The sequence below is a fragment of the Oncorhynchus kisutch genome, linkage group LG27 (genome assembly GCF_002021735.2).
Source record: "Oncorhynchus kisutch isolate 150728-3 linkage group LG27, Okis_V2, whole genome shotgun sequence".
NCBI classification, from domain to species: Eukaryota; Metazoa; Chordata; class Actinopteri; order Salmoniformes; family Salmonidae; genus Oncorhynchus; species Oncorhynchus kisutch.
This window is the reverse complement of record NC_034200.2, coordinates 29,287,262-29,315,033: the sequence shown is the minus strand read 5'-3', so window position 1 is coordinate 29,315,033 and position 27,772 is coordinate 29,287,262. Positions and strand designations below refer to the sequence as shown.

Below are 27,772 nucleotides of genomic sequence, written 5' to 3'. Positions count from 1 at the left end.
GAAAGGATTTGTTTGCATTCTGACAGCAAATGTAGAGATAGTATACACAGAGACTTGGGTATTCTTTACTATATTTAGAGCTGATCTCATTGTAAATGGAAACTTACTTATTCTCATTTACCAATGCATTGTGGAAGGATGCAGTATTACTGTCACCCCCATGCTTTGCTTTAGTATTCTAATCCATGTTTTGGGGGAAAATAGGCAGATGTTTCATGACTTGTAGCCTACTATAATCAAATTATATATCTTCATAAATACGTTTGATTGTTTGTAATTCTCGTTTAATTATATTTTTGATGACATTGTGATATATATGCAACGTTATCGAAAGGTATAAGTATAATATAGCCTAATCAGGGGAAACTTGACAAAATAAATTCTGAATCTGTTATTGTGAATAACATTTTGTTTGTCCGAAGGCTTTCTTTCACCCTTATATTCAGCGCTATCCATAGATCTATTCTCAATTTAACAGTAAGCGAGCGCAGAGAAATTCAAGGCTTCTGATTGGCTTACCGCAGGTATCTCTCGCGCTGCACACTTTTTTTTGGTCTAGAGGAGCTACTGCAACTCAAACTTTCTGTACGAACGTAGATTCTTTCTCTCTCTCCATCTGCTCGCTGAAGAAGCAAATTATCTCGGTTTAGAAGATTGACGGTTTCACACTGTTGTACGGAACTTGTTACTTTGTAACAGAGGAACCTTGGAAGAAGCAGCAACTTTTGTTGCAAATTATTGACACAGTTTTACATTTGCAAAACAAAGGACCATGACTCAATTCAACAAGGGACCAGTGTACGGGTTGACTGCAGAATTGAGAAGCAAGGTAAGCGTGACTATTAGGACTACAATTTTACATATCAAATTGATGCATTTAGATTTTTGTACGTTTTTATTTAGGAAACGAATTATTTGCATTCATCAAGTGGCCCACGTGAAACTGCTTCGCATCAGTCGGTGCATTCATTTCCCTCGATACGACCTGGAAATGGTTTTCCTTTTATGGAAAGTGTGTGATGGCAAATGGCCACGTACTTCAGAAGCATATGAATGATGATCAGTCAATGTGCCCTTTGTCTTGTAAATGTTGTCCTGAAAAGGATAGTCTACCAGGTTACATAGTGCAGAATACCCCGCACAACAAATTGCAAATAGGTTGTGATTTAATGTCTTCAACATAATGAATCTGCACTGAGAATATGTCTGTTTTGGAACACTACCTTGGAAACTAGTGATCAACACACATCACCAACTAGGCTGTAATAAAAATATGTCCATTCTCGGGCCCCTTTTCCCAGACCTTTCACAAATGCAACCTTTAATTCGACTACATAGTGATGCGGGATTTACAAATGTACAATACTCCTTTATGATCTTATTTGATGCTTCGGGTTCATGTCAAAGAAATGATGAAAGCTTCATGAATGAATGGCAAGGCCAACAACTCATTGTTGCTCCACCATAGTGGGTGGAGCCTGTATGGGCGTGTAGGGGCCCCTATACTGCTGAGTGAAGTCTGCAGTACTAGACAACATCCTCGACAATGCATTCTCCTTGTCTGACCCCTCTGTAGTTTATTGTACTTTATATACCATCTAAAGCTGTAGCATTGCCTTCCTTGTCAGACCGTATCTCATATGGAATCAGTTTGCTACTATAGTTTTAAAGGGTCCCGTTAGATGTACTATGCAGCTCAGCTTTGAACAGATGACTGATGGGCTGGGCCCCCTTCCAAGTCCTCCATGTTTTCTTGGCTTCTGCTTAGGGCTGGGTGAAATGACCAAAAAATTATATACAACTTTTTTCCCTCAAACTTATGGGCTATTCACGATATATATCTCTGAATAAGAGCAGATGCTCTTATCCAGAGCCACTTACTGTAGTGAATGCATACATTTTCATACTAGTCCCCTGTGGGAAACTAACCCACAACCCTGGCATTGCAAGCGCCATGCTCTACCAACTGAGCTGCACGGGATACACTGCATTTCAAACAGCCATCAATAAGCAAATGAATTCAGGGCTTATCAAGTTATACCTAGGAAAAACATGTTTTATTTATTTAACTAGGCAAGTTAGTTAAGAACAAATTCTTATGATGGCCTAGGAACAGTGGGTTAACTGCCTTGTTCAGGGGCTAAACGACAGATTTTTACCTTGTCAGCTCAGGGATTCAATCCACCAACCTTTCGGTTACTGGCCCAACGCTCTAACCACTAGGATAAAATTGTCAAAATAGTTGAACCTGCTTTTTTTGTGATAATCACTTATCTTGTTTTCAAGTCCGTCTATGAAAATGCCCTTTTTTGTTACAAATTTAACAGTAACCATGCATAATATACATTCACTAATAATGACTAACTTATTGTAGCAGGCATTAAGCTTGGGGCGGCAGGGTAGCCTAGTGGTTACCCTGTAACCGGAAGGTTGCAAGTTCAAATCCCCAAGCTGATTAGGTACAAATCTGTCGTTCTGCCCCTGTTCCTAGGCCGTCATTGAAAATAAGAATTTGTTCTTAGCTGACTTGCCTAGTTAAATAAAGGTAATTTTTTTTTTTTAAGATATAGAAAATTAACTCAGGTCTCATAAACAATCTCTCAAGCACATGCTAGTGAGTAACCAGCTAATCTTCATATTTCAAGTTTTAGCCAACTTGGATCTATTTGCTAGCTAACAAGGCAAAACAGTTGAATTGTTATGAACACACCCTTCTGTCTGCCTCCAACTGTTTGAACAGCATAGCATGCCTGTCCACTTTGTTCAGATGTTGAAATCAAGTGCCCTACCTTATTTCTGAGAATGAGATCAAGTTGCTGATTCTTTATATAATAGCGTTTTATGCTTATTGTACATTTATAAAACACAGACTAGACAGCTAGTATAAAAGTCTTTGGCAAAAATGCTGCTAGCGGTAGGCCATACTAGCTACTAGAATGCCGTGCGCGACAAACTGAGCATTAATTTTCCAGAATCAAGGATCATAGATACTCTCGTTTGAGTAGTGTCTGCTCTGCACGCAATTTGAGTAGTTGAGACATAAAAAGGGTATCGTTAAATAGGTTAACTTCTCCACTATTACGGCAAAATAATGTCTCAATGTGTTTTGGTGTCCATATGAACGGTTCTGTTGGACCAAATGCAAATAGTGAGATGAAACCGCTTGTCAGAGAGGAAGAAGTGATCTCCCATCTTTCTTTGTGTGAGTGGCAGGAGGAGTGGCTTGATATGTGTAAACTGTAAACACACAGGAAGAGGAGAAGTGAGAGGTTTGACTCTCGCTAAAATCTGTCCCAAATAATCCCAATGCGTTTCTATGGGCTTATTTTGGATCTAAGCTTGTCGTCTGCCTTCCTGCCTTTGGGCAAACGACTCCCGTTGTTAGAGCGGAGATATGAGCATCTCGTCATTATATGCAGATCTCTGGTGTAAATGGGAAGGTGAACACAGCACAAGGAGAGAAGGAGACGAGACAAAAAAGACAACATGAGAACAAACAGACGTAAACTCCCATATAGATTCATGCAATGCAGGCATTTGGAACATCGCACAAAAACATAAATTCGAATTAATCGAATGAATTTGATATATCGCCCAACCCTACTTCTGTTCAATTGAGCACATTGTTCCTAGGGAGAACGCCAGATGGCCCAGAGGTCTATCAACCACATGTTCAGTCTGTCCCACACATGAACTAAAGAGGTGGATCACCTCCCTTTGTCTGGGTACAAATCTACTAGAAATCATCAGTACACCAGGAGTTTTTCCTGACCACCTTGCTTGACCCACTTATAGCTACTGTATATCTAGGGCCCAGAGTTTTCCCAGGTCTAGCCACATAGTCTGGAAAAACTTTCCCCTGTCGTTTTTATCTTTTTATACCGATATCCACAGCTCCTCTCCGGTGGATTCCCCCGGTACTGCTGCTCATTCTGTGCACCAGCTCCAGAGGTCTACGTCACCGGCCTCTAGGCGTCACTGAACTGTTTCATTATGCACACCTGGTTCCCATTCCCCCTGATTAGTAAATGTATATATATGTGCCCTCTGTTCACCATTATTTTGTCTGTTATTGTTCCCATGTCCATTGGTCTTGTGAGTACCTGTGCTTTGTTGTTTTGGCTTTCGTGCTGCGTGCATTGTGTACTCGTTATTACAGGTCTCGTCCCATGTATTGTTATTACTGGGCTCGTCCCGTGTATTTATTAGAGGTTTAACCTCAGTCTTTTGTTTGGGTGGCATGTTTTCATGGCATGTTGTATTTTTGGGTAGAGTATTAAAACCCCCTATTACGTATTCCTGCGCCTGTCTCCAATCATTTATACAAAGTGACAGAATAACCGACCCTAAATGGAGACAGCGGGAATGGCCTGTCCGACGCACCCGCAACTTCTGCAGCTGCAACTGGCCCCTCCGAATCCGCCGCAATTTCGGGCGACTGGCCTGTCCAATGCCGGCTCAACTTCGGCAGCTGCAACTGGCCCATCCGACGCTACTTCGGCAGCTGCAACTGGCCCGTCCGATGCAACTTCGGCAGCTGCAACTGGTCCATCCGACGCTGTCGCAACTTCGGCAGCTGCAACTGGCCCGTCCGATGCAACTTCGGCAGCTGCAACTGGCCTGTCCAACGACGATGCAACTTCGGCAGCTGCAACTGGCTCTGACCGACCCGCACCGCGTTCCTGTGGTTGTCCTTGAGGTTGGTGTCTTCCCACTGCAGGTGCAGCGCGTCAGGGGGGGTACTGTCACAGATTCCCCCGGTACTGCTACTCATTCCGTGAACCAGCTCCGGAGGTCTACGTCACCAGCCTCTAGGCGTCACTGAACTGTTTCATTACGCACACCTGGTTCCCATTCCCCCTGATTAGTAATTGTATACATGTGCCCTCTGTTCACCATTGTTTTGTCGGTTATTGTTCCCATGTCTGTTGGTCTTGTGAGTACCTGTGCTTTGTTGTTTTGGCTTTCGTGCTGCGTGTATTGTGTACTCGTTATTACGGGTCTCATCCCGTGAATTGTTGTGCACTTGTTATTAGAGGTGTTGTCCCGTGTATTGTTGTTACGGGTCTCGTCCCATGTATTTATTAGAGGTTTAACCTCACTCTTTTGTTTGGGTTGGGCTTCGTCCCCGTGCCTTTTCATGACATGTTGTATTTTTGGGTGGAGTATTAAAAAACCCTATTACGTATTCCTGCCCTTGTCTCCAATCATTTATACAACGTGACACTTTTTGTCATTTCACTCCCATTTAAATTGGATCTCGAATTGTGTCATTCCATCCATGCAAAGCAGTGGTTCCATGAACTTCCTTCCCTTTCCCGCTGTCTGCCAGTGTGAGCGGAGACATTTTCCACGTTGTCTGCCAGAAGATACGCTTTATTAGAAGTCTGACGGAGATATGCCAGCCCTTCAGTGGTCTGCTTGTGGAAAATAATTATGTTTCATAGGAAGTGCCATGAATGTCTCTGAACTGTCAAGCGGCGCACAAAAACCTCAAAGCCAACGTCCCTTATAACTTTTTAATATTTCTTTCTAGTGAAGATCTAAGTAATGCAGTTCAGGCAAAGCCTTTGGGGCGGTTTCCCAGACCCAGATTAAGCTTACTCCTGGCATTCTCGAGGTAGAAACTCCATTGAAATTGCTTTTTAGGCCAGGAATATGCTTAAACTGAGACTGGGAAACTGTCTGTAATAGTATAGTTAAAGCCCCAGTAGAGCCCTCCACACGGGTTCCTGGTCATGGTTCTTATGGTAACTCCTGGCAGGCTGGCACCCAGATGTGTTCCAGGAAGTAAATAGCTGATCACAATGGGAGGCTCCCATCACTTTGACGTTAAGACCACAGTGGGAGCTTTGGTGTGTGTGTCACTGGCTGTCGTCAGCATTACCTTACACAGCCTTTATTACATTGATGGTTAAAAAGCACCGCACAACATCTTCACAACTATGGCTGTGTCAAACAGCAACAACATGGGACATTGTACTGGTGTAGCAGGCTTGGGTGATTGGAGTCTATTCCATTTCAACTCAGTGGATTCAGGAAATTGATTATTGATTTGAAATGGCATTGACATCGTCCTATGTTTTTGTTAGCAGCTCAACACACATCCTCTGTCAATTGGTTTTGCATGTCAAGTGAGTTCTCCATTTTAAAAGGTAATGTTTACTGTACCTTTTTTTAGCTTTTATTAGTGTGATGCACTTTAACAGTTTGATTAATTTGGAAATTCTCAGGAAATGCTTGTATGTGCTGTTTATGAATACTTAACATGCATGAGTACAATAGAGCTCCACACTACAAAGGATGTTGCTTTGTCCAGTAATTGAAGCAATGATGAAAGTGAATTAGCCTGCTTTGTAAATTAACCTCTCCCTGGCTTTCAGCCATATCGCAAGTTGTGGCTTCCTGCATTGTGTTATCTGATACCGTCCAAAACGTTCCAACTATGCCAATAACTGGAATTATGAATCTGATACAGGGCTGAAACTGTTGCGGTTATACCTTTTTCTTTAGTGCTACAGTAGAGCTGGACGATATGGACTAAAATCCATATTGCAATAAATTTCCTGAATTGATGCTTTCACAATAATTAGAAAAATACGTTTATAACATTCATGTGCACATTTTTTATCATCCTTTTAAATACTACCTACTAGTTTGATGGTTGTAGCCAACAATTGTCCCATATTAGCAATCTTATTTGATTTCAAACTTCACATATCTCTAGTATAGGCTACTTATCATACTGAATGATATCAGCCAAATGCCCACCATAAGTATGGTCACTTCACAGTGAGGACTTTAATAAAGTGGTGCTGTGATGGCCTGACAACTGCGCTGGCTCAAGGACAGGACACTTAAACGTTCAGTCCTCTAGCAATTATGAAAACCAGGCTAGAAGTTTTGACACATGGACATGTGCCTTGCTCAAGGGCACATCGACAGATTTTTCACCTTGTCGACTCGGGATTGAAACCAGCAACCTTTCGGTTACTGGGCCAACACTTTTAACCTCTAGCCTACCTGCTACCCTACCTATGCCCCTTCTGTAACCTACACCCCTAGTGAGAGATGCATTACAGAGTTACAGTACATAGTGGGCTATACCGCTACAAACGTGTCCACATCATGAATACCCGAACGAGGAAACAAATAGAAAGAAGTGAAGACCATAGAAAAGAGAAGGCTATTCAAGAATGTGCTTTCTTTTATGTGAACATTCAACATTCAACACCTACTGGTGAATCTCTCTACGAAGACGCAACTTGCGTCATTTTCAATAAGGATGAATTCAAGCCACCTTCCCTACACCTTTTCGCACTTCAAATGACTTTGGCCAAGCTCCTCTCATCACACCGTCCTTGTATCGTATCTGCAGCATTATGTGTCTGCAGCTACTTTTCTCTCCTGCTCACAACAGATAAGGCTGCGGTGAACATCATGTGCACGGTGCGTCTCATACATAGGACTTAAAATATATCCCCTGAAAACAGTATGTAAGGGTAGCCCATGTCCAGCCACACAGAGCACAGAAGACATGTTTTGTGGTGTTGGCTTGGCAGATAGTTGTTTGAGAGAGGACTGAAGAGATTATGCTCAAGTGTTTCAGTCGGGAAATATTTGCATGTAACTGCCAGGAAAGACCCGACACTTGTTCTGTTTCGCATAATTGAATGTAAATGCAAAATAATTAAGTATTCATATATTTAATCAAACTGGGGGCTGTGTGTGTGCGCACGTGTGTGCACGTGTGTGCCTTCCCTTTTTAATTAGCTCTACCATCACAACACGCATGGCTGTTGGGAGGGAATGTCATGTTTTTGTTGAAGCTCCTCTAAAGTGCTGATGTGGCCCTCCTCCCTCTGTTGAGGAAGTCCCAGAGTGGCCCTTTAAACCCCACGCTGACACCTCAAGGAGAACAGGAAGGAGTCTTCCTTGAGTGCTGTTAATAAACACTGGCTATAATTGCCCTTCAAGAAAAACACAGGATGGAGCAGCAGCACTTTTTGTTTGTGACATATTGGGAGTCTTTTTTTTTCTCCTTTCTGGTTATTTTTAGGTCAGGAGGATGTGTCCTAAGGATAACAGTGACATTTTGAGTCATGGCTCATTTTTGAGGATGGATAGATTCGAATTGGAAAAGGAAAAACTTTATTGTTCACACAATATGGAAAATGGCCGCCTTCCAGCTTTACTTGAGACTGTTAACACGTTCTTACTGTATGTCAACAAACTAGTGCTGAACAATTTGTGCTTTTAAAGTCGGTTCGATTATGAAAAAAAATATCACAATTTTCGATTTTGGTTTAGATTATTTGGGTTGAGTGCTGTAACAACACAGAATAAGTCCCATAATGGTAGTGACTTCTCATTACTGCTTATCACTTATTAACCATTTATTCACGTTACTTTAATACAATATTTCAGTAACGGTGTATATTACATTTGTTTTATTTGATGACTTTATTATTTTATGCCAAGTCATCATCTCATCTCTATAGAGCTGCTGTCTGACAAAATCACTATTTTGTAGTTCTTCAAAGTAAGTAATGCATACTTTTATGACTGCTGAATAAATACCAACTATCAATCACTTGGAATATGTATTTCCAGAGATACCTTGCGAAGCAAAAGCTGCTCTCTATATCGCCTTACGATCGCGCATTCTTCTCTCTTCTGTAGCAGGCGTAAAATAAATACAGACTGGACAGGTAGATGCACAATGGATTGTGTTCATTGAAGTTAATTACCATGTTTTATGCACTAAACTATATATGCAGAAAATTGGCCTGTTGGAAACTACAACTCCCTACTACATTGCACAGTTCAGGCTGGATCTGATTTATTTCTAGAGAAACTAGACATTTTTCTGTGAGCATTGGGCTCACAGAAAAAAAACACCAAATGGAATTCAAATAATTGAACTGAGTTGGTCAAGTAGGTGTTTAAAAATGGGTGAATCGCTCAGCACTACAACAAACAGCAATATGACAATGGGCCTAGGGCGACATAAACAGACATGGTGAATTGTTTCTACCTCACCTCACGCTCATCATCATTGCATCATTCCACTCCATTGAACATTTTCCAGAGCCACGGAAGGTTAATCATTTATTAACGCCTCACCAGCTGTCTATATTGTCAAGGCTCCATTCAATGCTATTTCCTCTCCAATAAATGGATAACCAATATTTGGACAGATTGTGGGTTTTGTGGTAACAAACAGTAAGAGGTTTTTGGAGGACAAAGCCTGTGATTTTTGCAACATGCAGTACAGTAAAGTCGTATCCATAAGGAGCGGCCCGTTTACAATATCTCAGTCTTTTTTCAGTCCAGATGTTGTCTCCATTCCCCAGACCCATCAGGAAATGCTTCCAGTTGCGTGGGCAGGAGTGGTAGTATAAGACAAGGGGGTTTCTTTCTCTGCATGCCTGAGAAAAGAGAAAGATGAACCCATTTCTGCTTTACTCCCCCTCTTTCCTCTCTGAATGCCTAGCTAGCTCTGCTCTATCAAGTCCCAAGAACACTGGAGCTATTGTTGGGCTGTAGAGGAGAGATTGCTAGATCCGAACAGGAACTGTTCACACTCCCTTCTGTCAGCCATCCACGGGACGTTTTAAAGGCCTAGTGCAGTCAAAAATGTGATTTCCCTGTGCTTTGTATATATTTCCACACTGAGATTGGAATAATACTGTGAACTTGTGAAAATTATGAAAATGGACTTTTTAGTGAAAGAGCTGGTTGAAAAGACTGCCTGAAATTTCAGGTTGTTTTGGTGGGATATTATGTCGTTTGGGTCTTTGCGTGTAAAAAAAAAAAGACACATCAAATAGTGTTATTTGACGTGTCAAATAAGCTTGTTGACCAATCAGGACCTGAATATGACTGCACGTCACATAATAATTTAACGCGTTCATGACTTTTTTACGTAGTTGTTACACATTGATTACACTATCACTCGTATTTCATATGTCACAACGATTCATCGATACGTATGCTATGATGCTGGTAAAGTTGTCTCGCGCACAAACAGTGCTGGTCATAAACAAAGATAGCTAGCTGATGGATGCAAAACAATGTTCTTCCCCAAAAACATAGCAAAACAACATCATCTGTTTCAGTAGCTATAGTTAGCTAGCTAACTATATAGCTAGGTGTCATCATCAGAAATAACCCTAATTAATGAAACTGTTCTTATTTGATTAATGGAGGTCAGACCATCTATGTGAAGCTAGCCAAAATAAGGATTAGCCACAATAGTAGACTTTCTGGTTAGCCTTCAAATTAAAAGTATGTCATTGACAGTGATGCAAATTAATACAAAAAGTAGAATTATGCTATAATTGAATAGATCATAATAAACAAGGTTATATAAAATCAACAAAAGACTAATTGTTAATTTGACAAATCTGTTGAAATCACACTGGATGTATTAGACTTTAGAATTGCATTGGGGGCATACTTGTTTCACTGTACAGCCTTTCCTATGGATTGTGGATCAATGACGTGGCGTATCAGTCTATTCAGTGACACCCAGAGAACATTAGCGTTGTAGCTCTTATTGCGGGACTCTGAAACAACTGAATTGAGCCATATTTATTGTCAATCTACTATGTGTATTGAGCGTTATTCCAGAGGAAAAACAAAACTGCGTGGATGTTTTGGAGTCTGATAACTCTGAGGAGGATGTTGGGGAAAAAATATCTTGGGTATTGAGTAGACTGATACTCCATTTCGTTGATCCCCACAAGCATATACAGTTGGCATTGCTGTTATGATTTCAGTTGTCTTTGATGTCATTTGTTTAAAATGTATTATTATTTATATTTTTTGCATTGTTGTTTGCTGTTTTCTTCTGTCTTTTCCTTATTTCTCTTTAGTTCATTCTCTTGGTTGCAGTGGGGGGTTCTTGGGGGTGGGGAATGGAATTAATTGTATTTTTTCTTTGTCTTCTTCCGGGGGGGGGGGGGGACTGTGGGTTGAGGGACAGCTATTGGGGAACTGTGGGTGATCTTGGAGGGTTCGTTCAGGTTTCACAAGATTTTGATCATGAAAAAGGAAACTATGACATATATTTTATATCATTATCATGCACACGCACCCTCACACTTAAGGATGGCTCTGTTGCGGAAAGACTGATACATGTTTGATAGTGTCTTGTTGCTGTATTGTTTGTCCTTCATGTTCTAATAATTTTATGTTACCCCTTCCTTGTGTTTTTTTTGTAATTCTTTTTTTTAAATAAAAAATATCTTGGGTATTGAATAGACTGATACTCCATTTCGTTGATCCCCAGTCCTTAGGTAAAGCTGTACAGTGCGATATGAATGTCAATACACACAATAGGCTGACTGGGGAGGTGATTTCAGACAGTCACAATCCCGCGATAAGAGCTACAGTCCCACGATAACACTAAACTCTTCACAGTTGTGTTCTGTGGGTGTCACTGAGTAGACTGATACCCCATTTCATTGCTTCACATTCCAACCTTGTTTAACATTATCTAGTCTAAATATGGCATGATTCCACCAATTGTAACCTTCTGCATCACTTTCAAATAGGTACTTTTGTTTTGAAGGCAAACCGCAAATTCCACTATTATGCCTAATCCTAATTGTGGCTAGCTTCACAACACATAACCCGGTCCGGTCGAGCCTCACTAGCCAGATGAAGCTACCTGGCTGTTTATAACGTTAGCTTTGGGCAACGGGGTTACGTAGTTGGCTAGCTATTTATTTTCATGAACTGAAGTTACATTTCAATAGGCGAACAACACGTGGCTACCTAGCTAATACTTACTCGCAAGGATTCCTAAATCATTGCTAAGAATAATGAAAATGACTGCAAATTCAGCACACACAACATTCTATAATAGAATTGTGTTATTTGACATGTCATTGGGGCGGCAGCGTAGCCTAGTGGTTAGAGTGTTGGACTAGTAAACGAAAGGTTGCAAGATGGAATCCCTGAGCTGACAATGTACAACGTTCTGCCCCTGAACAAGCCCACTGTTCCTAGGTTATCATTGAAAATAAGAATTTGTTCTTATCTGACTTGCCTAGTTAAATAAATCAAATAAAAAATTTTAAAGCTTATTTAATGCGTCAAATTGTGTTATTTGACGTGTATCTTTTTTGACCGGCAAAGATCCAAATGGCGTTCCATGGGATGGAGTTTTGGCTATCCACAGTGACAGCACCTTGCGTAAATTAGTTTGACCAATAAGTAACAGTTCCAAGCCTCTCTCCCAATAATGGCACATTTTCAGTTTTCCCTTCCCCACTTAGACCTCTCCCAGACAGTTCTAGCAAAGTTCTTGCTTGAGAAATTGCACTTTGTTAAGAAGCTATTTTTGCACTTTTTTTGGCCATTTAAATGAAAACAGTCACAGTAAGGTACTTAATTGTTACCCAGAAATGATTTGATATTGAGAAAAAAATGGCTGCATTGGACATTTTTTTAAAGGACTCCCTGTGTGGGACATGAGTCTCATAGTAACGGCTAGCATAGCGTAGCTTGTTTGGCACGACACAAGGTTGCGAGGGGCACTTTTTCCTTTATCTACCTTTCACATTGAACTCTGACCCTTCCAGATTGGTATCGAAGTTGGATTAATTATTTCAGGGACATCACATCAACTTTCCCCTCCTTTTAACCACATTGAAGACTCTTTGCCCTTTTTGAAGACTGCTGGTCTTTGTAGGAACGGCGGCCATCTTTCTTACACACAGCCTTTGAGCAATACTGAAATAATACTGAAATAATTGTTTTCCCTTTTCATCTTGATGACAGATTTCAGATTTGACTCTGTCAAGACTCTCATGTTGGCGGGTGATGAACTATTAGGCACAAACGTTTGGTTTGTTATGTGTGTGAAGGGTGATAAACAGTTAAAGTGGGAGTTTTTATGTGTGAGGTTGATGGGATTTCAGCCCTCTGTCTTACTGAGAGAACTGAAGACTTCTTTCAGCAGAGGTTAGACTCTGAATGTGGAGGATTAGGCCTAACACAGGTGGCTCTGAACCTTTGGAAAACCTCTACTTGCCTGTTTTCACCATAGTCAGCAAGAGGTGCTGGTTTTGTGTGTGTGTGTGTGTGTCACTCAAGTGCAGCGTGTGTGTTTAATAAATTGCAGATGAGGGATCTCTTGGATCTACCTCGGCTCCTCCTAGCTAAACACACACTGCCCACATTCTCAAACACACACATACACACACACACACACAGACCTTGAAGAGGGTCTGTTTTGACACTGTGGTAGCTTGACTCAGACAGTGAAAACAGACTAGTGGTATTGCCAATGGCTTTTTGTTTTTGAGGTTGATATAAACTTGGAGGTTTTGTTACTTTGAGATATCTTTGTATTGTTCAGGTTCGGTACCTAACCTTTTATTCCATACATTTGCATGGAAGTCAATAGCCCATGGCTCACAATCTCTGTTTGTGAAATATTTAGTGAAATAATAATTCATTTAAAAAAAGTATATATTTTATATATTTCCACACTGAGGTTGTATTGTGAACAGTTGCATTTTCGTTACACAGCCATCAATAGGGTTTGCATTTTCCTGTCCAAAGACCTATCCTGTCCAAAGACCTTGTAAGCGTCAGATTGTCTCCTTGATATCCAGGTACACTGTATGTAGTGTCTGAACCCCTCTGCTTTCCCCATGAGGCAGTCAGATCTGTGCTTGTGTGCCAGACTGAGGATGCACTACAGTAATTTGAGCTGCGAGGAAGAAACCTGGTCGATCGCTATTCCACATTCCTTCTGTATGGGGAAACTACTGACTCCATCGTTGTTACTGTACCATAACTTGCCATGGCAGCTCTGCTTCTAGCTCCTAAGCAACTTTGGATATTTCGTTTTTTTTGTGTGTTATTTCTGACATTATTAGCCCAGAAAGTTTTTTGTGTTATTACATACATCTGGAAATAACTTCTGGATATCAGAGTGGCGGTAACGACCAGGAATAGGACTTTCCTGAATTCAATCCTTTGTTCGTACCCCCAAGGGCAATTGGACTTATCCCAGAGGCTGCTCCAAGTCGCCGCGGACGGAGAAGAGGTATTCAGAGTGGACTTCTAGTCTGACTCAGGAGGCGGGCACACCATCCACCGCTTCCAAGTATATTACTTACTTACTGTCTCTGGACAATAAAGTAGACGAGCTCAGGGTGAGGATCTCCTTCCAGAGAGATGTCAGGGACTGTAACATACTCTGTTTCATGGAATCATGGCTCTCTCGGGATATACTCTCCCCTTCCATACAGCCAGCTGTGTTCTCAGTTCATCCCACAGACCGGAATAAAGAAATCTCCGGGAAGAAGAAAGGCTGGGTATATAGTTCATGATTAACTACTCATGGTGCGATTGTGATAACATACAGAACCTTTTGTTCACCCGACCTAAAATACCTCACAATCAAATGCCGAACGTATTACCTCCCAAGATAATTATTTTTGGTTATAGTCACAGCCGTGGAAATTCCCACCTCAAGCCGATACCACGACAGCCCTCAAGGAACTACACTGGACTTTATGAAAACTGGAAACCACATATCTTGAGGCTGCATTTATTGTAGCTGGAAATTTTATCAAAGCATATTTGAGTAAAACGCTGCCGAAGTTCTATCAACTCCTTGACTGTAGTACTCGCTTAGGAAAAACACTAGATCACTGCCACTCACCTTTTCGAGGTGCCTACAAGGCCCTCAGATTGCGACTCCATTTTGGTCCTCCCTCCCTATAGGCAGAAACTCAAACAGGAAGTACCCGTGCTAAGGTCTATTCAAAGCTGGTCTGACCAATCGGAATCCATGCTTCAAGATTGTTTTGTTTTCACGCAGACTGGGATATATTTCGGGTAGCCTCTGAGAATAACATTGACGCTTACATGGACACGGTGACTGAGTTCATCAGGAAGTGTAGGGGATGTTGTTCCCACAGTGACTGTTAAAACCTACCCAAACCAGAATCCATGGAAGGCATTCGCGCAAAACTGAAAGTGTGAACCACCGCTTTTAACCATGACTAGGTGACTGGAAATATGGTTGAATACAAATAGTGTAGTTATTCCCTCCATAAGGCAATCAAACAGGCAAAACGTCAGTACAGAGACAAAGTGGAGTCGCAATTCAACGGCTCAGACATGAGATGTACAGTACCAGTCAAACGTTTGGACACACCTAATAGTGAAGACATCAGAAATATCAAATAAAACATGTGGAATCATGTGGTAACCTAAAAAGTGTTCAACAAATAAATATATATTTGAGATTCTTAAAAGTAGCCACCCTTTGCCTTGATGACATGAAGCTGGTTGAGAGAATGCCAAGAGTGTGCAAAGCTGTCATCAAGGCGAAGGGTGGCTACTTTGAAGAGTCTCAAATATAAAATGTATTTTGATTTGTTTAACACTTTTTTTGGTTACTACATGATTCTATGTGTTATTTCATAGTTGATGTCTTCACTTATTCTACAATGTAGAGAATAGTAAACAATAAAGAAAAACTCTTGAATGAGTAGGTGTGTCCACACGTTTAACTTGCACTGTATGTGGCAGGGTGTACAGACAATCCCGGATTACAAAGGGAAAACCAGCCGCGGTGCGGATACCGACGTCTTGAAAGAAAGAGAGAATTAGAGAGAGCATAACACCAGATAAAACAGGAGAAATACTCCAGATATAACAGACTGACCCTAGCCCCCAGACACATAAACTATTGCAGCATAAATACTGGAGGCTGAGACAGGAGGGGTCAGGAGACACTGTGGCCCCATCCGATGATACCCCCGGACAGAGCCAAACAGGCAGGATATAACCTCACCCACTTTGCCAAAGCACAGCCCCCACACCACTAGAAGGATATCTTCAACCACCAACTTACCATCCTGAGACAAGGCCGAGTATAGCCCACAAAGATCTCCGCCACGGCACAACCCAAGGGGGGGTGCAAACCCAGACAGGAAGCCACGCCAGTGACTCAACCCACTCAAGTGACGCACCCCTCCTGGGGACGGCATGGAAGAGCACCAGTAAGCCAGTGACTCAGCCCCTGTAACAGAGGCAGAGAATCACAGTGGAGAGAGGGGAACCGGCCAGGCAGAGACAGCAAGTCTATCGCAGTCTGCTATCCCCACTTGTTTCAAGATGTACACCATTGTTCCTTTACCCAAGAAAGCAAAGGTAACTGAACTAAATGGCCATCACCCCGTAGCACTCACTTCTGTCATCATGAAGTGTTTTGAGAGGCTAGTTAAGGATCATATCACCTCTACCTTCCCTGACACCCTAGACCCACTTCAATTTGCTTACCGCCCCAATTTATTTATTTTTTATTTTTATTTAACCAGGTAGGCTAGTTGAGAACAAGTTCTCATTTACCACTGCGACCTGGCCAAGATAAAGAGCAAGATAAATAAATAAATACAGTATGGGGATGAGGTAGATTGGATGGGCTATTTACAGATATGTACAGGTGCAGTGATCTGTGAGCTGCTCTGACAGCTGGTGCTTAAAGCTAGTGAGGGAGGTAAGTCTCCAGCTTTAGTGATAAATAAATAAATACAGTATGGGGATGAGGTAGATGAGGGATGAGGTAGATTGGATGGGCTATTTACAGATATGTACAGGTGCAGTGATCTGTGAGCTGCTCTGACAGCTGGTGCTTAAAGCTAGTGAGGGAGGTAAGTCTCCAGCTTTAGTGATTTTTGCAGTTTGTTCCAGTCATTGGCTGCAGAGAACTGGAAGGAGAGGTGGCTAAAGGAAGAATTGGCTTTGGGGGTGAACAGTGAGATATACCTGCTGGAGCGCGTGCTACAGGTGGGTGCTGCTATGGTGACCAGTGAGCTGAGATAAGGTGGGGCTTTACCTAGCAGAGACTTGTAGATGACCTGGAGCCAGTGGGTTTGGCGTCGAGTATAAAGTGAGGGCCAGCCAACGAGCGCATACAGGTTGCAGTGGTGGGTAGTATATGGGGCTTTGGTGACAAAACGGATGGCACTGTGATAGACTGCATCCAATTTGTTGAGTAGAATGTTGGCGGCTATTTTGTAAATGACATCGCCGAAGTCAAGGATTGGTAGGATGGTCAGTTTTACGAGGGTATGTTGGCAGCATGAGTGAAGGATGCTTTGTTGCGAAATAGGAAGCCGATTCTATATTTAATTTTAGATTGCAGATATTTAATGTGAGTCTGGAAGGAGAGTTTACAGTCTAACCAGAAACCTAGGTATTTGTAGTTGTCCACACATTCTAAGTCAGAACCGTTCAGAGTGATGATGCTGGATGGGCGGGCAGGTGCGGGCAGCTATCGGTTGAAGAGCATGCACTTAGTTTTACTTGCATTTAAGAGCAGTTGGAGACCACGGAAGGAGAGTTGTATGGCATTGAAGCTCGTCTGGAGGTTAGTTAACACAGTGTCCAAAGAAGGGCCAGAGGTATACAGAATGGTGTCATCTGCGTAGAGGTGGATCAGAGAATCACCAGCAGCAAGAGCGACATCATTGATGTATACAGAGAAGAGAGTCGGCCCAAGAATTGAACCCTGTGGCACACCCATAGAGACTGCCAGAGGTCCGGATAACAGGTCCTCCGATTTGACACACAAGTAGTTGGTGAACCAGGCGAGGCAATCATCTGAGAAACCAAGGCTGTTGAGTATGCCAATAAGATTGACAGAATCGAAAGCCTTAGCCAGGTCGATGAATACGGCTGCACAGTAATGTCTCTTATCGATGGCGGTTATGATATCGTTTAGTAAAACGATATAGTAAAACCAGATTGCATAGCGGAGAAGGTACGGTGGTGTCATGACTGTCCTGATCAGGTCAGGTTACAGGACACTACAACCCTACAGATTATCTCTCAACCCCAACAGAGGAGGAAAGATCTAGGGGTCTGAATATGTGGGTTTTTTATGACCCCTCACGCCCCTGGTAAATCTTAGGCCACACAACATTCCTTTGTCCCCTCAATATGGAGAACCAGCCTGAGAACATTAAACATGAAATAAAGGGACTTTGGAACATTGGTTTCCGTCAGCCACAATGGTGGTCATGACGATAGGTGGAATATGAAAATGTATGTCGTTTTGTTATTAAAGGTTAATAGTTGACGTTATAACGAAAACATTGTAACGTCAACAGTTTACCTAGTATATGGTTGATGTTTATATATTGTACGTTGTGTGGAAAATGTCCAAATCAAAGAGAATGTTTTGGTAAAGATGAAATGTGAAGTTAGTTGTCTAAAATTGGATTTGAGTCAAATCTAGACCTTGCTCTTAACTTGGTACGCCCAGAGAATTGCCCTAAAGCCGGTTACGCCCACTTCTGACCCGAGGGTATAAAACCTGTGTGTGAAGAATTAACATATCAGACTAAGTGACCCAAGCTGAAGATACCAAGCTGAGCTGAGATCTAAAAAGTCAACGAACCCAAAACGCAACACAAGTTTGAAGACAAATTTTAAAATTCTACCCAAGCTACTGGTGAGTAGCTGTGTCTAAGCGGGTGAATTCATGTCGAACCACCTAGCCTCCACTCCCCATCGAATCGTGGTATCTACACTGTTTCATTCCTACGCTGTGAGCTCTGAGCTACAGAGCTGACTGTCCTCAGAAGAACCCTTCCAGAGCAAGGGCGAGGGAACAGACTCCTAAGCCAAAAGGACACCGACATCGTGAGGACGACCAGAGAGTTGCGCCGGAGAAGTGCCTCATTGAGCAGCCTGAACGGTCCACGCGGAGAATCCACGGAGACCCTCCCCACGTAATTACATCATTATATTCTGACCCATAAGAGCGGCAGTTTGGGGCAAGGCTAGGGTTAGAATAAGCATAGCTGACAAATTCACCCAAATGTATATTTCTCTCGTGTACTTTCGCTTTTTCTCTCTTTTAAATCCATAGTGTGTTGGCCCGTTATACAAAGTCTAATCAATAGCCTAGAATGTGTTTTTGTGTATGTATATCTTGTATCATAATTGTAGCTTTCTACTAAATAAATACTCAACTAAGATTGGTGTGGTACGAACTCATTGGTGAGACCCGGGGCCGTGCAGATTCCCGGATTATGCAAAGTTCAGAACGAGACTGTAGAGGTAACTGGTTAATTAGCGGCTGTTGTAAAATCGATATTCTGGTATTCTTTGAGTTAATTTGGGAAATAGAAACTCAATAAAACTAATTTTCCCATGGTGCCCCAGGTTAATGAGTTAATAATTGCTTGATTGAGTTAATCATGAAATTAGAAACCTTTAATCATTCGATGAGCAACAGTTGTCACATTAACTAATACAACGTCACAACAGTGGGATTCGAAATGGTCGGTGATCCGTTTGTTAACTTGGCTTTCGAAGACCTTAGAAAGGCAGGGTAGAATAGATATAGGGCTGTAGCAGTTTGGATCTAGAGTGTCTCCCCCTTTGAAGAGGGGGATGACCGCGGCAGCTTTCCAATCTATGGGAATCTCAGACGCTACGAAAGAGAGTTTGAACAGGCTAGTAATAGGGGTTGCAACAATTTCGGGAGATAATTTTAGAAAGAGAGGGTCCAGATTGTCTAGCCCGGCTGATTTGTAAGGGTCCAGATTTTGCAGGTCTTTCAGAACATCGGCTATCTGGATTTGGGTGAAGGAGAAGTGGGGGAGGCTTGGGTTGCTGTGGGGGGTTGATTGCTGTTGATCGGGGTAGGGGTAGCCAGGTGGAAAGCATGGCCAGCTGTAGAAAAATGCTTATTTACATTCTCCGTTATAGTGGATTTATCGAGGGTGACAGTGTTTCCTAGCCTCAGCGCAGTGGGCAGCTGGGAGGAGGTGCTCTTATTCTCCATGGACTTTACAGTGTCCCAGAACTTTGAGTTTGTGCTACAGGATGCAAATTTCAGCTTGAAAAACCTAGCTTTAGCTTTCTTAACTGCCTGTGTATATTTGTTCCTTACTTCCCTGAAAAGTTGCATATCACGGGGGCTGTTCGATGCTAATGCAGAACGCCACAGGATGTTTTTGTGCTGGTCAAGGGCAGTCAGTTCTGGAGAGAACCAAGGGCTATATCTGTTCCTAGTTCTACATTTTTTTAATGGGGCATGCTTATTTAAGATGGTGAAGAGGTTCACTTTTAAAGAGCAACCAGGCATCCTCTACTGATGGGATGAGGTCATTATCCTTCCAGGATACCCGGGCCAGGTCGATTAGAAAGGCCTGGGTGCTGAAGTGTTTTAGGGAGCGTTTGACAGTGATGTGGGGTGGTCGTTTGACCGCAGACCCATTACGCATGCTGGCAATGAGGCAGTAATATAGATAGATAGATTGACAGACGATGCAGTTGCCATCACACTGCACCCTGCCCTATCCCATCTGGACAATAGGAATACCTACGTCAGAATGCAGTTCATTGACTATAGCTCAGCCTTCAACACCATTGTACTCTCCAAGCTCATCATTAAGCTCGGGGCCCTGGGTCTGAAACCCGTCCTGTGCAACTGCTCCTGGACATCCTGACGGTCCGCCCCCAGGTGGTGAAGGTAGGAAATAACACCTCCACTTTGCTGATCCTCAACACAGAGGTCCCACAAGGGTGCGTGCTCAGCCCCCTCCTGTACTCCCCGTTCACCCATGAGTGCGTGGCCACTCATGCCTCCAACTCAATCAAATTTGCAGACGACACAATGGTAGTAGGCCTGATTACCAACAATGACGAGACAGCCTACAGGGAGGAGGTGAGGGCCCTGGCAGAGTGGGGCCAGGAAAATTAAGTCTCTCAACATCAACAAAACGAAGGAGCTGATTATGGACTTCAGAAAACAGTAGAGGGAGCACGGCCCTATCCACATCAACGGGACCGCTGTGGAGAACGTGGAAAGCTTCAAGTTCCTCGGTGTACACATCACTGACAATCTGAAATGGTCCACCCACACAGACAGTGTGGTGAAGAAGGCGCAACAGCGCCTCTTCAACCTCAGGAGACTGAAGAAATTCGTCTTGGCCCCTAAGACCCTCAGAAACTTTCACAGATGCACAATTGAGAGCATCCTGTCAGGCTGTATGACCGCCAGGTATGGTAACTGCGCCGCCCGCCACCACAGGGCTCTCCAGAGGGTGGTATGGTCTGCCCAACGCATCACCGGGGACACACTGCCTGCCCTCCAGGACACCTACAGCACCCGATGTCACAGGAAGGCCAAAAAGATCATCAACCAACCGAGCCACGGCCTGTTCACCCCACTATCATACAGAAGGTGAGGTCAGTACAGGTGCATCAATAACAGCTTCAATCTCAAAACCATCAGACTGTTAAATAGCCGGCTACCACACAGTTTCTCAGCCCTGCACCTTAGAGGCTGCTGCCCTATATACATAGACATGGAATCACTAGCCACTTTAATAATGGAACACTAGTCACTTTAAAAATGTTTACATACTGCTTTACTCATCTCAGATGTATATACTGTATTCTATTCTACTGTATTTAGTCAATACCACTCTGACATTGCTCATCCTAATATTTATATATTTCTTAATTCCATTCTTTTACTTTTACATGTGTGTATTGTTGTGAATTGTTAGATACTACTACACTGATGGAGCGAGGAACACAAGCATTTCGCTACACCCGCAAAAACATCTGCTCAATATGTGTATGTGATGAATAAAATTGGATTTGATTTGAAGATATGTACATCATAGTTGGAAGCCCAGGGCTTCAACCAAGCAGCCTATGAATGCTCGTTAAGATGGCTGAGGGCAATATGCCTCTAATGTCTCCCTCCGCTATCTCACGTAACGTTGTCTCTGTGATGTTTTCATGGAAGTTTAAGACACTTCATTGCACAGGACATCTCAGGAGTCTTTCTATCTTGCGTTCTGTGTTTCTGTCTGTCTGTCTGTCTGTCTGTCTTTCTCTCTCTCCTTCAAGTCATTGGGTAAAGCAACAGTGTTAGTCTGGACTGGGGAATCTGTGGAGCCGTCCCCTAAAGCCAGGGTTCAGTCATGGGGCAGCGGTCCATGTAATTTCCTGTGTGTCTTACCACTCCTGGCAACAGGCCACACAGCAGTGATGTGAGGGAGAGGAGAGACGAGTGTTTTCCCCCAAAAACTGACCTTTAGAACGATATGTGATAGATCGGCTTTGGCTTCAGTTTAAAAGCTTTGGCCTTCTGTTGTGAGGACTGGAGCGTTACCTCAAGTGACTTTCTCTTTAAGAAAATACATGAATGGATAGAATGGATTGTTTTTCCTTTTGGTTTTAATTGTATAATGCTTTTTCAAATGTTCTGTATTTAGATTGGGCTAAAAGCCCCATAAATTATTGTGCAAGTCTACCCATTAAACAGACCTAATCTAACTTTCCCAAGGAGTGGGCCGGCTATGCCCAAAGACCACGAGTTATAACTATTGAAATGGTGTGCTGCTCACTGCTTACTAAGCAATCTGTTGAGGTCAGACTAATGCATCACACTTAACATAAACACTTCTTCTCTACCTAAATGCTATTAGAACTCACAGACTCACTCCCTGTGTCACACACAGGCATAATATTTATTTATTTCACCTTTATTTTATCAGGCAGTCATACTGAGACAAAGGTCTCTTTTACACATGAGCCCTGAATTACATCAATTACAGAAAATACACACATCAATATAAATACAAAATTCAAGTAGAAAGAACAATCATACTAAAAGATTATGGAGTTCATAAAGTAGTCTAGGTTTAGGCTTACATTGTGGTTCAAATTGGATCAAATTACAAGATACCTTAAGTATGTAGCTTGTTTGGTTTGTGTTAGGATTGGGTTTGCGTGCAGGATCGGAAGTCTATGGTAATTGCTCGACCTTGCCCACTTGTAGGATAAGTGGTATTGATGTCGTATAGCCTACCTATCCGAACCTGTCATATCCCCACAAGTGTCTAGGGGGGTCAGTGTTTGATTTTGAACTATTGTTAAATGAAGAGTGGGTGGAGTTACATAATTATTTGATATTTTCAGATCGCAGGGAAGTATGACCTGCAGAAGGAGGAGGAGCTCCGGTTCTGGATCGAGGAGGTGACGGGCATGCCTATTGGAGAGAACTTCCAGAAGGGCCTTAAGGACGGAGTCATCCTCTGCGAGTTAGTTTAATTTTTTTTCTGTCTACACAAAGTGTATCTGTGTGGGATTTACTATTATATGTATTCTAATGTTTTAGGTATTTATACATATTATACCATTTGTCCATATTGTTAGGTTGTATTATCATCCCCAACATGTGAAGGATGTTTTGCCCTGTTCAATTTACTGGTTTACAAGTCCTAGACTTCGCCTGTCTTCAGCTCAGTCCGCTATGAGGATGTAGAGGAATACTTAGTCACATTCCTCGATAGATGATCACTCAAGTAGACTTAATACAGGATGTTATATTGTTGCCATAACAGTGATCAGGTGTTGAAAAGGCCTACAGAGGTCTCTGTGGTCTTAATCTCTCTGTCATTATTTTCATTAGCACTAGGAACAGTGTGTTATTTGTCATTGCTCTAGTTGAGAATCTGTTTTATGTTCATATCAAACTGTAATTGCTTACTATTTTCTTCGACCTTTAGGCTGATAAACAAACTGCAGCCTGGTTCCATCAAGAAAATCAACCACTCCAAACTCAACTGGCACAAGGTACGTGAAACAAAATAAAAGATGTTGATATATACTGTAACGCTGCCATTTCACAGGGGGAAAATGCTTTTCATTCGACAAGACTAAATAACGAGACTGAAGTCTGATTTCCTTTGTTGTTCACTTCTAGCTGGAAAATCTGGGGAATTTCATCCGAGCCATTCTGAAGTTTGGCCTTTGTCCCAACGACATCTTTGAGGCCAATGACCTGTTTGAGAATGGGAACATGACCCAGGTCCAGAGCACACTGCTGTCCCTGGCTGGTGTGGTAGGTTCTCGGTTAGACTGGGATGAATGTGGAACCCTGAGTTGTTCGTGACCTCGTTATAACCATGTGCTATAACACCACACACAGTGCCATGGGAGAGCATGACATGAAAAGGAGGCAAACATTGGTTTTTATTGAATTGCTGGTGATTGAGATGTCTATGCAACACTTTGTAGGCTAACAGTACAGTTATAATTAGTGAGTAAAAACATGTATGTAAAACTGCAAGCAACACTGACTTTGTTATTTTGTCTCTTACCATGCAACAGGCGAAAACCAAAGGTTCAAACTCCAACTGTGACCTCGGTGTGAAGTATGCGGACAAGAGGACGCGCCATTTCGACGAGGAGAAGATGAAGGCTGGACAATGTGTCATTGGACTGCAGGTGAGTCATGCTAACACAATTGCAATTACCACAGAGATAATGTGGGGCGGGTTAAAGAAGGATTTTTAGACATGGATTTTATGTGTGCCATTCAGAGGATGATTGGGCAAGACAAAATATGTAAGTGCCTTTGAACGGGGTATGGTAGTATGTGCCAGGTGCTCTGGTTTGTGTCAAAAACTGCAATGCTGCTGTTTTTTAATTTTTTCACGCTCTACTGTTTCCCGTATGTATCAAGAATGGTCCAACACCCAATGGACATTTGTATTTGTATTTATTATGGATCCCCATTAGCTGCTGCCAAAGCAGCAGCTACTCTTCCTGGGGTCCAGCAAGATTAAGGCAGTTTATACAATTTTAAAACATTACAATACATTCACAGATTTCACAACTCACCGTGTGCCCTCAGGCCCCTACTCCACCACTACCACATATCTACAGTACTAAATCTGTGTGTGTGTGTGCTAATGTTTGTGTTGCTTCACAGTCCCCGCTGTTCCATAAGGTGTTTTTTTAATCTGTTTTCTAAATCAAATTTTACTGCTTGCATCAGTTACTTGATGTGGAATAGAGTTCCATGTAGTCATGGCTCTATGCGGTACTGTGTGCCTCTCATAGTCTGTTCTGGACTTGGGGACTGTGAAGAGACCTCTGGTGGCATGTCTTGTGGGGTATGCATGGGTGTCTGAGCTGTGTGCCAGTAGTTTAGACAGACAGCTCGGTGCGTTCAACATGTCATTATCTCTCATAAATAAAAGTAGTGATTGAAGTCAATCTCTCCTCCACTTTCAGTCAGGATGGAATCCGTGTTGCCCTGTTCTGAGCCAATTGCAATTTTCCTCAGCCCTTCTTTGTGGCACCTGACCACACGACTGAACAATAGTCCAGGTGCGACAAAACTAGGGCCTGTAGGACCTGCCTTGTTGATAGTGTTGTTAAGAAGGCAGAGCATCGCTTTATTATAGACATACTTCTCCCCATCTTAGCTACTACTGCATTAATAAGTTTTGACCATGACAGTTTATAATCTAGTGTTACTCCAAGCAGTTTAGTCATCTCAATTTGCTCAATTTCCACAGTATTTATTACAAGATAAAGTTGAGGTTTAGGGTTTCGTGAGAGTTTTGTTACAAATTCAATGGTTTTAGTCTTAGAAATATTTAGGGATAACTTATTCCTTTCCATCCATTCTGAAACTAACTGCAGCTCTTTGTTGAGTGTTGCAGTCATTTCACTCGCTGTAGTAGCTGACCTGTATAGTGTTGAGTCATCCGCATACATAGAAACTCTGGCTTTACTCAAAGTCAGTGGCATGTTGTTAGTAAAAAAAATAAAAAGCAAAGGGCCTAAACGGCTACCCTGGGGAATTCCTGATTCTAACTGGATTATATTTGAGAGGCTTCCATTAAAAAACACCCTCTGTGTTCTGTTAGACAAGTAACTCTTTATCCACATTATAGCAGGGGGTGTAAAGCCATAACACATGCATTTTTCCAGCAGCAGGCTTCGATCAATAATGTCAAAAGCTGCACTAAAGTCTAACAAGACAGTCCCCACAATCTTGACACTAGTCCGGGAAGCATTGGTGTCAACATGGGCCAGCATCCCTGTGGAACGCATTCGACACCTTGTAGAGTCAATGCCGCAACGAATTGAGGCTGTACTGAGGGCAAAAGGAGGGATTGCAACTCAAGATGTTTCTAATGTTTGGTATACTCTGTGTGTGTGTGTGTGTGTGTGTGTGTGTGTGTGTGTGTGTGTGTGTGTGTGTGTGTGTGTGTGTGTGTGTGTGTGTGTGTGTGTGTGTGTGTGTGTGTGTGTGTGTGTGTGTGTGTGTGTGTGTGTGTGTGTGTGTGTGTGTGCGTGTGTTTTATCCTGTCTGTACCAAAACAATGGATACCAGTCGTACTCTGAAAAACAAATTAAATTTGTGGTCAATACCATTGCCAGACATAGAATAGATTTGATTAGAGGACATTGTGACCTATGGATGGAGCCATGTCTGAAAGCTGTTTTTGTCGTGGGTAGATGGGGACAAATAAATGTGCCAGCCAGTCTGGTATGACAGCGTACGGGACCAGGAGACACTTATACGACCCAAAGTCACAGACGGACAAGCCCTATGACCAGACTACCATCAGTCTGCAGATGGGAACCAACAAAGGAGCCAGCCAGGTAAGAGTACTGTTCGTCTGTGGTGTATAAAGTACTGTGGTTCTTATGGTTCTGCTGCAGTGGATTCCTAGCCACTATAATCCCTAGAAGCAATTAGCAGTAATCTTGTATCAGAGTGAGACATCTACCAACTAAAGGTTACTGTGGCCAGGTGCACGCACACACACACACCCACATTCTTGCTTTCTCTCACAAACACACACCCTTTTACTCTCTCTCTTTCTCACACACACACACACACACACATTCTTGCTTTCTCTCACAAACACACACCCTTTTACTCTCTCTCTCTCTCTCACACACACACACACATTCTTGCTTTCTCTCACAAACACACACCCTTTTACACCCTCTCTCTCTCTCTCTCTCTCTCTCTCTCTCTCACACACACACACACTCCCACTTAACCACCAACCTAACCTTCCCTCCCTCCGTTCCCCCTGTCCTCTCTCCATCCCTCCCTCCACTCCCATTCTCTCCCTCCCTCCGCTCCCCCTCCCTCCTCTCCCTCAGGCTGGCATGTCGGCGCCGGGTACCCGCCGTGACATCTACGACCAGAAGTCGGCAGGACAGACAGCAGACAGCTCCACCATTTCCCTGCAGATGGGCACCAACAAGGTGGCATCCCAGAAGGGAATGAGCAGCTACGGCCTGGGCAGGCAGATCTACGACCCCAAGTACTGCACCTCCCCCACGGAGCCCACCTCTCCCGTTACCCTCGGCAACAATGCAGGTAGCCATGGCAACGGGAGCCTAGGAACGGGGACCAATGGATCGGAGATTAGTGACAGCGACTACCAGGCAGAGTACCAGTATCACCATGACGACGAAGAGGAGTACCGGGGTGGGTACCAACAGCAGTACAGCGGGCACTATGACGAGGACCAGGGCATCGACTATTAGACTGACTGTGTGTCAAATGGCACCCTATTCCCCTCTACAGGGTGTCATTTTATATTTTCCCGTTAGACTCTGTGGGCCCCATTTTGGCAGCTAAAAAAATGTGCGCTTGTTTTGACAACAGCGCTTTTTTTTTGCGTTGTCAAAAAGTCACCCTGTGTAGTAGTAGTCCCAGTTGGCATAAGTGTGTCTGGGAATATTTGACGTTATAGTGGCCTTCTAGCAGAATTGGAGTGGAGAAACATGTCCAAGTACCTTTATGGATCATATGAACCATAGGCCTATATATTTAGTTTGATACAGTTTTGTGGGACCACTTATGATGACGTTTTTTAAACTGATGCAAATTGTGTTACTCTGGTATTACTGTAATATAAAGAGTGTTGAGAGAGAGTGA

At 42.8% G+C, this 27,772-nt stretch overlaps 1 protein-coding gene across 1 annotated transcript; it reads left to right on the top strand.

Moving 5' to 3' along the window:
- Window positions 1-569: 569 nt before the first annotated feature.
- On the top strand, window positions 570-27,772 carry LOC109872067 (calponin-3-like). Its single transcript, XM_020463168.2, has 7 exons — window positions 570-829; window positions 22,990-23,111; window positions 23,580-23,646; window positions 23,777-23,914; window positions 24,184-24,300; window positions 26,329-26,475; window positions 26,989-27,772. Exons 1-7 carry the CDS (start codon window positions 773-775, stop codon window positions 27,376-27,378), a joined length of 1,038 nt encoding a protein of 345 aa, XP_020318757.1. The 5' UTR covers window positions 570-772; the 3' UTR covers window positions 27,379-27,772.

Coding starts and splice junctions, on each gene's coding strand:
- LOC109872067 (XM_020463168.2), top strand. CDS start 773: ATGACTCAATTCAACAAGGGACCAGTGTACGGGTTGACTGCAGAATTG. Junction 830..22,989: donor CTGCAGAATTGAGAAGCAAG/GTAAGCGTGACT, acceptor TGATATTTTCAG/ATCGCAGGGAAGTATGACCT. Junction 23,112..23,579: donor GACGGAGTCATCCTCTGCGA/GTTAGTTTAATT, acceptor TTCGACCTTTAG/GCTGATAAACAAACTGCAGC.